Here is a 13,065-nt window from a genome sequence, read left to right as displayed (position 1 = left end):
CAGACCCAACGCTATTTAAAAAAAAAAAAAAAAAAAAAAAAAAGTTTGGTCTATCGGTGCACTGTAAAAGATTGTTCTTGATATCTTCATGGAAAAGGTAAACTGGTTTGGAATTAATTCATCGCTCCCAACTGTCCCCTAATTTGCAACAAAATCTCTCTGTCTCTCTTTCCATTCATTTGTCCATCTCCTTTACTCAATCAGCCTCATAGCATTGTATGACGGTTATTCATAATATACAGTATATGATGGTAAAGGGGTCCAGCGTAACATGATCTGATAATGTTTTTTTTTCTCTCTTTTAAGACTCCATGGCTCTGGAACACAAGGCAGTGCTGGTACAATTATCCTTATCAGGTAAGGAGCACTCTATGTGACTCTAATTGCCAGCTGTATGTAAATTAGTTTGAATTTTGTGCCTTTTTGTGTGCCCGTTTTTGTCTCTCATACATCATACTGTCAATGATTTTATCTTATAAAATAGTGTTTCTTCAGAAGATATTGGGGGAGGGCACAGGCATTTTATATGCGGTGCTGTCAGTTTTTAGGAAAGCTGCTAATTTGCATAGTAGCTGCTCTGTAATGGTAAAGAGAGAAGCTAAAGCTATTAATTAAGGCAGCATCTAATTAGTTTTGGAGCCCTACTTTAGAGGATAAGAGTATTTTGGAGAAAGTCACATGAAATGTCATAATAGTCATTCACTATTCCCTGTGTTTCCAAATTCCAACAGTCTGTTCCAAACTAATTGTAAAAGAATGCCATACATGCACAGGTACCCCTATTTTATACCCAAGAGTTATAATGGTGGCAAACAAAAACGACATTGTCTGGGTTGCATTCTTTGCCGTTCATGTCAATTCTGTAGTGTAGTGGAGTGTAGTACAAGTACATCGACAGATGTGACCATCTGCAAGCACTTTTTGGTTCTGAAGGAAGGTACAGAGAGTAATGAGGAGCTGTGCTTTAAGCTGTTATTGGATTGGAGGGAGGGAGTTGCTTCAACTAGTCAATGAGCTGGCCTGAAACTTCCCAGGCTCAAAGGCTGAGGATCCCAGCAGGTATAGGCATTTATTTAGCATCAAGATCAAAGCCAAGTGGAAAACTGCAGCCATTGAATGGTTAAGCTTGGTCTACTGAGTTAGTTTGAATGCCAGATTTTCATGTTCGACTGGCTCCAGGCTCATGATGGAGCTGGCTCCTAAGAAAATACTGCTGGCTCCTGGATTGGACAGACTGGCCCCTTAGCTCCATATTAATTTGTTCACCCCATATGTATTATTTTTGACATTTGTTTTTGTATTGTTTTGTAAAAATAAAAAAAGTTACTCTTCTTAGTTAAAGGTAACATTTTTGTAGACATATAAGGGACATTTCAATAGATGTTGGCCTTTGTAAGCTCTGTGAATGTAATATTCTGGGTTTAGTGGTGGCAGTGTCACCCAGCGGACTCTTTGTTTACATAGCATTACATCTCAGTGTGCTTTGGAAGCTTGCATTAAAAAAAGAAAAATAACAATGTTAGCTCAGAGTTTGAAAAGAATGTGAACCGACAACATGAGCGATTTTTTTTTAAACCCTAGAGGTTCACATCTGTTGCTGAACACTACATAGATATTTGAAAAGCGCTGATCTTTGCAGAGGCCATTTCATGTTTCTGAGCCCCAGCTGTTTAAGTCTATTTCAGAATTTACTCCGTTTCCCTAAATTATGGGCTTATCAGGCTGCAGTAACTCCAGTAATGACATGTTCCTTAAAGAGATCTGGTCACAACTAGAATTATGAATAATTTAAGGCAGAATCTTATATAACCATGCAGGATTACTTGTAAAACATGTACATTTGCATCCTAATTTGTCTTTGTTGTCTTTGGATGTTTGTGTTTCATGGTTGAGTTTTAGTCAGATGGTAAATGGTCATGTGAAGTTTGAAAGTTGCTGCCTTGAGCTTACAGACTGCAAACTCGGAAAAAAACACAAGTGTAAAAAATGATGTGTGGCGCCTTCAAAATCGATACCAGACTCTTATCCCAGATAGGTGTTTGGTATGGATTTTGAGGAGGGCAAAAGTACAAAAATGGGGTTCCCGTCTATACATCAGAGCCCCCCCCCCCCCTTTCACATCAGGATCCCGCCTTTCACATCATTGTCCCTCTTACATTAGTAGCCCCCTTCACATAAGGAATGCCCTCTTTTCTCATCACAGCCACTCTCACACTAGGAGCCCCACTATACATCAGAAGCCCCCCTTTACATCAGAAGCTCCCCCTTAAGATCAGAAACTCTCTGTTCACATCAGAGTCCCCCCCTCTTTTACATCAGCATTCCCCCTTCACATCAGGAACCCCCCTTCACATCAGAAGCTACCATTCACATCAGAAGCTACCCTTCACATCAGAAGCTACCCTTCACACCAGAGCCCCCCTTTTACATCAGCATTCCCCCTTCACATCAGGAGCCCACCTCACATCAGAAGCTACCCCTTCACATCAGAAGCTACCCTTCACATCAGAGCCCCCTTTCACATCAGCTTTCCCCCTTCACATCAGGAGCCCCCCTTCACATCAAGAGCCAACTTCACATCAGAAGCCTGCCTGCACAATGGAAAGGCATAATGTTGTGTTAAAATTTTGGGGCACCCCCAGGTAAAGCTGAAGGCACTTCAGGTTGCCATGTCATCCTGGTTGAGAAAGGCTGGCCTAAAGGGTCTAAGTCCATGGAGGGGCTTGCTCCATAACTTCTTCAGACAGGAAAGACTGTTGTTACTTGTGTTTTGCAGTCAGGGTTCTTTTTGCCTTACTACACTTCATGTTGTTTTTTTTATTTATTTTATTTATTTTGCTATGTTCTGTATTCTGTCCTCTTACCTAGTCATTAAAATTAAAACAGTTCTGTTTTGGGTTTTTTAGCAACTAACAGCTGACCTGCATTACTACTACATTGTCGAGCTGTCCTTCTACTGGTCTTTGATGTTTTCTCAATTCACAGACATCAAACGAAAGGTAAAAACTCATTTCATCACACATCCGCACATTGTTCCATTAAATTGTAGAGCCTCTCTTCAATAGAAATGTAACGAGTACAGTAATGGGTTTTACGATTTATGATACGATGATCTTTTGCATTGTCACATTAATCTGTTATTTGGCTTTATTTGTGTTCTGCTAACAGCTTTTTAAATGTAATTTTCATCTTTGCATCAATAAAACGAAATCCTTTTGTAGTTTGTTAATAGGTTGAATGTTACATTGTGTTATATATCTTGGATAGTTTATGAATATTGTTACCTTTTTTTGGTTTTGTTTGTTTGTTTTTTAATGCATTCCAGACGAAGAATATTTTATGGGCCAGTAATAATAAAACATGGGAAGAGGTACTATCAAAAAAGTACACAGCATTGCAGTGGTGACTGTGTTTTCCCATTTATCTGGTTCCTTTTAAAGCGGACCTCTACCCATATATTTAACATAACAAAAAACACACCTTTAGAAATGTTTAGTAATGACAATCTACAAACACATACTTCTAGATAATTGTCGGCTTTGTATTCTTTGCATACCTTATTTTTCTTTTCTTCCCCAGTCTTGTCACAGTGGCCACGTTTACTAAGGGCAGATTACTAGCTCTCCTCTTACTTCCTAGATTTCTGGCACGTGTGACTAGACATGTGACGAGGACATGTGAGCATGCACATCATCTCAGGGGAGGAAAATCTCATCTGGAATCTCACAAGATATCAGGGAAAGGCATTTGTCCTGGTCACATGTTTAGTCACATGTGCCAGAAATCCAGGAAGTAAAAAGAAAGCTAGTAACCTGCCCTTAGTGAACATGGCGACTGCCAGAAGACTGGGGAAGAAAAGAAAAATAAGGTATACAAAGAATATAAAGAATATATTGTGAATAGCCCGTACAGCAGCCCTTTGGCTCGACTGAACCCCGCCCCCCCCCCAGTACATCCTGCTGTGCTGATTATTATTATTAATATTGTTCAGGACTTATACTGTATAGCGCCAGCAGTTTGTGCAGCGCTCTACAATATAAGGAAGACATTACAGTTACAATAAAATTCATGACAAGATGGTTAGGAGGGCCCTGCCCGTGCAAGCTTACAGTCACTTACCTTGCTCCCTGTCAGTCATGCTGTAAACAAACCAGTTTTACCACCCTTTTTCTCAATGACAGCAATAAAAATATCATCATCGTTATTGGCCCATTTAATTCTGCCAAAGCTTGCATGAGAATAATAGAACAAAATGGTCAATAGATGCTATGAGAAACATTGATTTTTCTGCCATGACATAGAATATTAAATGGGCCCTGCAGGGAGCACGCAGTGAGCAGGGTAATGAGGGCATGTGGTGGAAAACTAACATTATTCACCCCTTACTGTCGTTTGGTGGTTGAGGGGACTCACTTTCCAAAAATCAAGAAGTGTTATAACAATCTGATACAACCAATAGATCTCATCTATAAATGTGTCTGAAAATAAAGATTCTCTCAAAACCCTCTGTGTGCTGATATCAGCCAACCAGATTCTGCCATTCATACTCACAGCACAGTATTGAAAATTATGATTGGTTGTCACAACAAAATCTTCCTGAGATATCCCTTTGTTTAGAAGTCATCATAAGTAAAGCCCAGTTCTCATAAGGTGTTATTAAACCCAAATCTTAAAGTAGAACCGGGTAAAATGTTTTAATAACCCTTGCAGTGGGGCTACCCCAACACTACAAGGGATAAAGTGATATTAAATTCAAAAGGATTTTAAGCTTTTTCCAAATGAAATCACTTACAATGGATTCAGTACCTCTCTAGGTGCATTTAGTGTGCACCAATACAGCACCTGTGGTCACACTGTCATTTTGTACCTTTTGTCACAAAAAAGGTACAAAGCCAATGAAAGTGGCTCTGCACCACGTGATTACTGTGACCAATCACAGCAATCACAATATGTAAACAATGGCTGTGATTAGCAGCTTGCTCTCCATTTTCTTTCACACACTAATCTATTGTAAGAGAAAAACTTCCTGATCACCAGCCATTACCAGCACCAGAGCCAGCCAGTACCAGGGCCAGCCAGTACCAGTGCCTGTACAACCAGGTCCAGTGTCATCCAATACCAGTGCCTGTGCAATAGTACCAGTGCCTGTCCACCAAGTTCCATTGTCTGTACACTCAGTACCGGTGTCTGCGCACACAGTACCAGTGCCATCCAGTACCATTGCCTTTTTACCCAGCACTAGTGCCATCCAGTACCTGTGCCTGTACAGCCAGTTCCATTACCTGCACACCTAGCACCAGTGCCTGTATAATCAATACCAGTTCAAGTACATGCAGTATCAGTGCTATCCAGTGCCTGTACAGCCAGGTCCTGTGCCATCCAGCATCAGTGTCTGTACAGCCAGGTCCAGCACCATCCAGCACCAGTACCTGTACATGCAGTACAAGTGCTATCCAGTATCAGCACTTGTACAGCCAGGTCCAGTGCCATTCAGTACCAGTGCCTGTACACCCAGTTCCAGTGTCTATACCCCCAGTACCAGTGCCATCAGTACCTGTGTCTGAATACATTATGGCCTAAATTTATGAAGATAGGTGATTTATGTACTATGGTTTATAACAGAAAGAAAGGGAAACTATTTTTTTTTTACATTTTCAGTTGTTTTTTCCTAACAGTAAAAAATAAAAAGAAAGCCCAGTGGTTGTTTTGTACCACCAAAAGATAGCTCGATCTGTCTCAAAAAATTACATAAAATTAATTTGGGTACAGTGATGGATGACCAAGTAATTGTCAGTCAGACTATCAGAGGAGTGAAAAATGGCCTGGATATGAAGAAGATTCATGACATTTTTGAGTATATTAAGTGCTTTCTAATTAAAAGCTTTGATTTGAAGGTATTAACACTACTTTAATGAAAAGGGTTTTCAGTCTCTGCACCCTGTATATATGTTTGTTGTTTCTGCCACTGTATCCCCGACCATGGAGAAGCAGGAATAGTTCCAATCCATCTCTATTGTCAGGATGTAGCTACTTTTGCAGCAATTTGAAATGACCTCACTTGTACCAAGGTTTTCATAACAGAATGCCAACTCCACCGTGCTGGTGATATGCATGGCTGAACATCAAGTGGAATTTCAATAGGGAACATTTTCTGCTATAGAATCTCCGGAGAATATTCATACAAATATACAGAGACTTTTATATCAAGTGGAACGTTCTACACTACTGACAGACTGAACATTCTCAAAACGGGTCAGAAAAGTGTCATAGAATCAGAAATGTAAATGCATAAATGATCAGAGATTATCTGAGGTTTAGAGGGGATGACTACTAAAGATTTCTCCAATCCAGTCTTGAAGGATGATGATGCAAGTGGCATGACTAGCAATCACGGGGGCCCCATACAAAATTTTGCTAGTATCGGTATTGGTGCATCCCTACTGCCTTCTGAAATACAACTCAACATCTGTACAATGTAACATTATCATTGCTTGCTGGAAGCAATGCATGATGGGATATGTAGTGTGAATTCAAGATTTGATCACATCAAGCAGGAGGGAAAGAGACACATAGCACACTGGGAATCCAGGAAGTTGATGAAAGTGATGGGCAGACAATAGGCAGCACTCACTACATGAAAATATATATTTTTTAAAAAGTAAGCTTTGATTGTATTATCAAAAACAACTCCAGTATGTATTCCTATTACAATGCTGATGTTATAACAGGATGTTATATGCTGGACTTCACAGCGCCCTTAAGCAAGGACTCTTTAAACTTGATACGAGGATCAAAACATTGTTACCACTCTTTTTATGCAAAATAATTTTGTTTGCTTTTACAGTAATTGTTGCAGCAGTTGTTTACCAAGGCTCTGGCATGCACTCTCTGTGGAAGCAATAAATCATCATAAATAATATTATAAAATAAAAATCATGAAATAAAAGCAGAGCTTGTAAAATGTAAATACTCTAAACGCTTCGGAGGTACTGTTTACAATATCTTGCCATGCATACACACTGGCAGTCCCTGAGGTGAACTCCAGACACAGAAAAGTTTAATAAATAGACTAAATATAATATAATAAGAAGAATATTATATAGCCACAAAAGATGTAAACTTGTGTGCACCAAATGCCTTTAGAAATCCGGTTATTACCAGTGATATCATTGCTACATGTGCAAAGAGCAGAGCTGTGGGAGGGACCCAGAAAGCCACACCCACTACAGGCTGGGGCGGAGACAAGACCAGTCACCAGCACAAGGAGAGAGAGAGCAGCAGTGAGCAGTCTATTACAGGAAGTTAAAGTTTCATACTGGATTTCTGCACAGATCTGGAAGAAATACACAAAGCATGGCAAGATTTACATAAGAATATACATGACTCTTGTATTTACACAACATTTGCTTATCCCAGGGTTAATCCTTGAGAAATAAAATGTTTCTAGTGTTGACGTTCTGTGGAATAGCTGTAGATCTTTGCTTGACATTTGTATCCAATGCCAACCTCATATATTATGCCTTCCTAAATATTCAGAAAGACTAATACATTTTACATTATTACAGGATCTGTTGACGGCTCGCTCATGTCTAAATCTGGTCCCCTTTGAGTTGCTCTGTAGCTTGGAGGAATTGAGAGGGTGCCAGGGTTTCTTCAATATTTTATTTAAGCAAACCTATCAGCTAAAAATCAATGGCACCGTTCCAGCGCTTGTTCTTTTCTTCTTTTCCTTTTCAGATCAGAACTACAGAGGTGATCGGATTGCTTTGTATGTGCCGAGCTTTAAATAACTGATACGCAGTTTCTTGTATAAGAAGCTGCAAAATGTAAAATTACGCTCCAAGTCATACATTTTACTAACCAGTGATACTGATGGAGCAGAGGAACTGATTCATCGAATAATGTTCCCTGTGTTCTTTATTAATTATTCTGTGATATATATTGTTTTATGATTTCACATTCGGCAGTGAGAATTTGAGCTTTCCATGTTGGAAATTGCCATCATTCATTTCAGCTGTAAAGTTGCCTGTAGACAGCAATTAACAGTTTGACATTTGGAGAAAATAAGAAAGCTGTGCAGTCTTTTGCCCACTCCGTAGATTAATAGAGGATGAATAACAAAACTGGAGGAAAGAAAATGAGCTGAAAATTGAAGTTTCTACAATCAGCAACCAATATGAATCCCTTATCAACTTATGGCAACTGTAAGGCTGAATTTTAGGCAAGCAGTTAAATAGACATGAAATACATATGCAGGAGCTCATATTGCCAATACATAGTATTTTTTAATCTGTCAATCCATTCATTAGAGTAAGTCCTCATTCATACGGGTGTGCATAGCCTTTTAAGCTGGCCATACACTTATAGATTATCTGCAGACTTTCTATGGTCAGATGGAAAGAGTGCAACAGATTCCTCCATCTACGCTAAACTGTGTGGCTGGAGGAATCTCCCACTGGGCCAAACTTCAGAATCTTGCTAGTCGGCCCGCTTGCTGTCAAAATACCTGAACAATCTGATTGGATGCAGGCATTGTTCAGGTATTACCCCTTTTTGGAAAGTAGACACTCCAAGGTGATGTGATTTTTTTTTTGCACAATGTTTTGGAAATGATGAAACATTCCGGCATTGGAGGGGTTAAAACAGTCTGGTATCTTGGTATTGGTGCAGGAGATAAAATAAATGAACAGGTCATGCACAGAGGGAGGCAGAGGTGAAGGGGTTAATGTACAGGTCATTTACAATAGGAGGATGGGGATGAAGGCGTTATTATACAGATGTGTAGGAAATGGGATGTGAAGGGGTTAATATACAGGTCAGAGCAGAGCTAGATTGGAGCTGACATATAGTGGAGAGGTGTTGACAGGGTTAAATATTATTACAAACTTTACTATTCTTTGCTGCTGCAGCTTGTTTTCGCTATGCTGGCTAATGATAGTGGGAGTATCGGCTTCTGCACACATCGCATGCCTGCATATAGCCAGGAATGAGAGGACGTACAGATTTTCAGGGGCGGGAGGGGGCATGGCGGTGCATTGAAGTCAATGGCACTGCAGCCATGCCCCCCGCCCACAGTACAATTGCCCGCACCCAGAACGCAGGCACATTAGTGCTTACATTCTGGTCCAATGTTTTTTGCAAAAATAGTGCAAGCACTATTTTTGCAGAATGCACTGGACCGGAACGCAAGCACTAATGTGCCTGCATTCCAGGTGCAGGCGATCACACTCATGGGGCGTGGCTGCCATTGACTTCAATGCACCGCCACTCCCCCTCCCTCCCCAGGGAAGCCAGCCGACTTGCGTTCCAGTGCGTTCCAGAGGCCGAATGCACTGGAATGTGGAGTTTGTGGTGTGAACCGGCCCTAAATCTATTTTACAGTATGTTTGCCATCATGCCACACTGTATACAATTTTGCAAAGCAAATAGTTGTTTTTGAATCTGCTGCAAAATGTATTACTTGGAGAACCTGCCAGTAAAAGCACTTCCTGTTGCAGGCTGACAACAATAAGCCACTGTCTATTAATAAGATGCAGTGTTGTCAGCGTGCCATGATGGCAGTCTAATGGCCAAATGAAGGAGAGCACACAGCAAGTTGACAATGCTGCTGCTACTTGCAAGGCAGTGATTTAACATTGTAAGCTTGCAAAAGAAAGTGCTATTACTGGAAGTATGTCCAGGTGAGAAAATTTTCAATAGAAAAAATTGAGAAAACACTATACAGTAAAACATGATGCCAGACATACTGAAAAATAGCTTTTGGAGTTGTATACACTTTAACACTGTTAATGGGATTGCAGTAAAAGAACAACAGAAAGACTGAAATACCTTTCCTGGAGAAAGTGCTGTTCCTAGTTCTCTCCTATGCGAACACAACAAAAAACATAGGCATTTGGTCATGTGATCTCTGCTGAAGGGGTGGATCCACTATCTGAACTCTTCAGCAAGGATCACATGACCAAATGCCTATGCTTTTGGATATATGTGCAGCACTAGCTGGAACTTGGAATCGTGGCTTCGCCAGGAAAGGTAATTATTTCAGACTTCCTATCAGTCTATATATTTTCTTCCAAATATCTTTATTAGAGCAAAAGATAAAACAGCCAATTATATAATGCTTCATCACCATTGTTACAACATCTAAAGTGCATTGTTTTCCTAAGGTAGTACATGGGTATACATTAGTGACATTGCTTTAGGCTTCTTTTCTTTTTTTCACCATGTTATTCTTTATAAAAATGTAAATTTGTATGCATTCAGATTAAGTTCATTCTGATGTATATAATTAAGTATTTTACTGCTATCTATGGCACACTGTTATCAAACCTTTACAACACACACAGGGACCGTGGGGAACAAAAGTAGCCACCCTCCAGAAGGAAGGACAGTGTCAGCCCCAATTCAGAGATGATTTCATGACCTACAGCCGAGTGATATACAAATAAGGCACAGTATAGTCAATAGTTAAAGGAGAACTATGAGGTGAGTGATTTTCACTCACCTCATAGTTCTAGCCGACCTGTGACAATGAGACTGTCACAGGTCGGCTTAGTAGATCGGGAGGTGAGCGAACACTGCCATGACAGGGGAGGGGCTGGATTCCCCGCTCCGATCCGCCAGCGCTGACTGGCGGATCGGACGGGGGAGGGGGCGGGTACATGGGTACAGCTGGCCCTGCCTCTAGATAGGCAGAGCCAGCTGTCAGTCACACAGCTGGGCGGATCCCGGCACAATTGTCGGGATCCGCTTCAGCTGCGGCGTCTCAGTATACCGCGATCAGCAGCTCGCGGTATACTGAGCTTAGGGTGACGGGAGGACGCTAGTTTGTGTCCTCCCGTTACCCTAAGGAGAACTATGGGGAAAAGCCTTAACCCCATAGTTCTCCTTTAAGGTACTTGAATACATTTTTCGGATTTACAGGTTTATTCACAAAAGGGTGAAGAGTTTGGAGAAGTGAACAATCTAGGACAACATAGCTGAACTGGAAAGTGAGCTGAATTGGAGAATTTTTCCAAATCAGCTATTTTGTCCTAGATTGTTCATTTCTCCTGCCTTCTCCAAACTCTTTACCCTTTTGTGAATAACCCTGTTAGTATCACTTAACTCAAGCCTAACCTATGAACATTACCCTTAGCTTCAACCTAAACCATAAAATATTATCTTTAAAGCCCAACTCCAGGCTATTTTTTTGTTTCAGATAGACTGGAGAAGGATAGAACCTCTGTTGAGTTAGAGTATGTTGTCTTCTGACCTTGGTTTTTTGGTGCCAGACAGAATATATATCGAAGGGGATCCTCTTAAACCTAATAGGGATATTGAAAGTAATGTTGTAACTGTAATTTGGGCTTTGAACCTCTGGTGAAAGTCACATAAACAAGAAAATAAATTCTATCAAGGCCAAGCTATCACCAATAATATTATTTTACTAAAATAGACATTTGACTATTTATAATGCTCCAGGTTATCTGAGCCGAACAATATGTGCTGAAATCTCCATAACAATATAAAATTATTCACCTGGTAATATTTAAATACAGGTCCACTTTGAGATAACAACCCTCTAAACACTTTTGTTATTTGAATAGTACATTTGTTGATAAGCATTAATACAATAGACGTAAAAGTACGATTGTGGAGGAACGGGGAAAGGATTTGGCTGAAAAGAGGGAGAGTTTGAAGCTCTGCTTTAATCCTCTCGGCATTCACATTTGAGAGTATATCAGAAAAGCTTTTTATTGTATGAAAATGTTTACACAAATCAAGGTGAGAGTGCAGACAGAATTACAGTAAAGAATTTGGAAATGTTCTTGTAGAAAAGGAATACATAATGCTGAGACAAGGTCTTGGGACAGGCAAAGCACAAACAAACTTGAGAAGAATGGTACATGGGTATCTATTCTGCAGAATTCTTTTTATAAAGAAGTCATTCTAATTAAAAACTTATTAAAATATATTGCATCCAAGGTCATCATTGTTGTTGTAGCCATTATATAATCAGACACATTTGGCTGGGGAACTGGTTTTGAAAGTGAATGCAGGCATTAGCCAGTGCAAGTGGAAAGTCTGACTTTTCTTGTTAGGAAACAAATTAAAGTAACCCTGTATGTAACCTAAAAAATATATAAATGAAAGTTCCCAACAGTGGAAGAGGTATTATACTTACCTCTCCGGCGGAATGTATCTCCTATTTTTTCACAATTATATGTGTCCATTATATACATTATGGGGGGAATTTATCAAAACGGGAGCAGACAAAATCTAGAGGAGCTCTGCATGGCAACCACTCAGCTTCTCTCTTCAGTTTTATCAGTTGAGATTTGAAGAAGAAAAAGAGATGCTGATTGGTTGCCACGCACAGCTGCTCCAGATTTTGTCTGCTCCAGTTTTGATAAATTCCCCTCTATATGTTTTCTGAAAGCAGAGACCCTGCAGATCAGAGGATGGAACCATAGTGCATATAGTGGGGGACACAGGCATCTGACACTCCTGTATGTGTCAAAAGTTTAATAGTCTGACTAAACTTTCTGTTCAGTGCTAGAGCGCGGAAGTGTAGAAGGCTACATGGGCTGGTGGAGACGTAAGTATAACTGTATTTTATTGCAGGGAACTGACAATTATTTAATTTGACTCACAGAGACACTTTAAAGGTAACCATTGCAATCACCAAGAATATAATCATAGTGGTACCTTCAGAATCTTTATTATCTGTTTGAAATGCACTTATCTTTCCCCAAAATTTTAAGACTAAACAGTGCTATTACTAAAATGTAAATGTAGACTTGTTGTATAAAAGTCACCAGCTAAACCTTCATCTCCATCACTAATCACTCTCCCTGTTTACTGACGTAGGCAGAGAGTGTAAGAGCCATACGCATCTCCCTGCCCAGCTCAACCTGGGATGCTCGGACCGGTGTCCCACCCAGCTCACTGATGTCACTGGTTGCCAGGTAAGATACTCTGGCCGGCGTCCTGCCCAGCTACTGGCAACCAGTTACATCACTGGTTGCCAAGAACTGAGCGGGATGCTCTGGCCCAGCTCCCGGCAACCAGTGATGACATTGAGCT

General features: G+C 40.3%; 1 protein-coding gene across 1 annotated transcript in view; it reads left to right on the top strand.

Moving 5' to 3' along the window:
* CERS6 (ceramide synthase 6) overlaps positions 1 to 13,065 on the top strand; it is a 76,460-nt gene that overhangs the window by 30,122 nt on the left and 33,273 nt on the right. The window contains exons 5-6 of the mRNA XM_018568550.1: positions 307 to 357; positions 2,907 to 2,999. Of these exons, the coding sequence (XP_018424052.1) occupies positions 307 to 357; positions 2,907 to 2,999 (144 nt within the window). The remainder of the gene's footprint in view (positions 1 to 306; positions 358 to 2,906; positions 3,000 to 13,065) is intronic.

The sequence above is a fragment of the Nanorana parkeri genome, unplaced genomic scaffold, assembly GCF_000935625.1.
Source record: "Nanorana parkeri isolate BGI_ZX_2015 unplaced genomic scaffold, ASM93562v1 scaffold1206, whole genome shotgun sequence".
Classification (NCBI taxonomy): Eukaryota; Metazoa; Chordata; class Amphibia; order Anura; family Dicroglossidae; genus Nanorana; species Nanorana parkeri.
The sequence above is the reverse complement of the archived record's forward strand: the minus strand, read 5'-3'. Positions and strand labels throughout refer to the sequence as shown.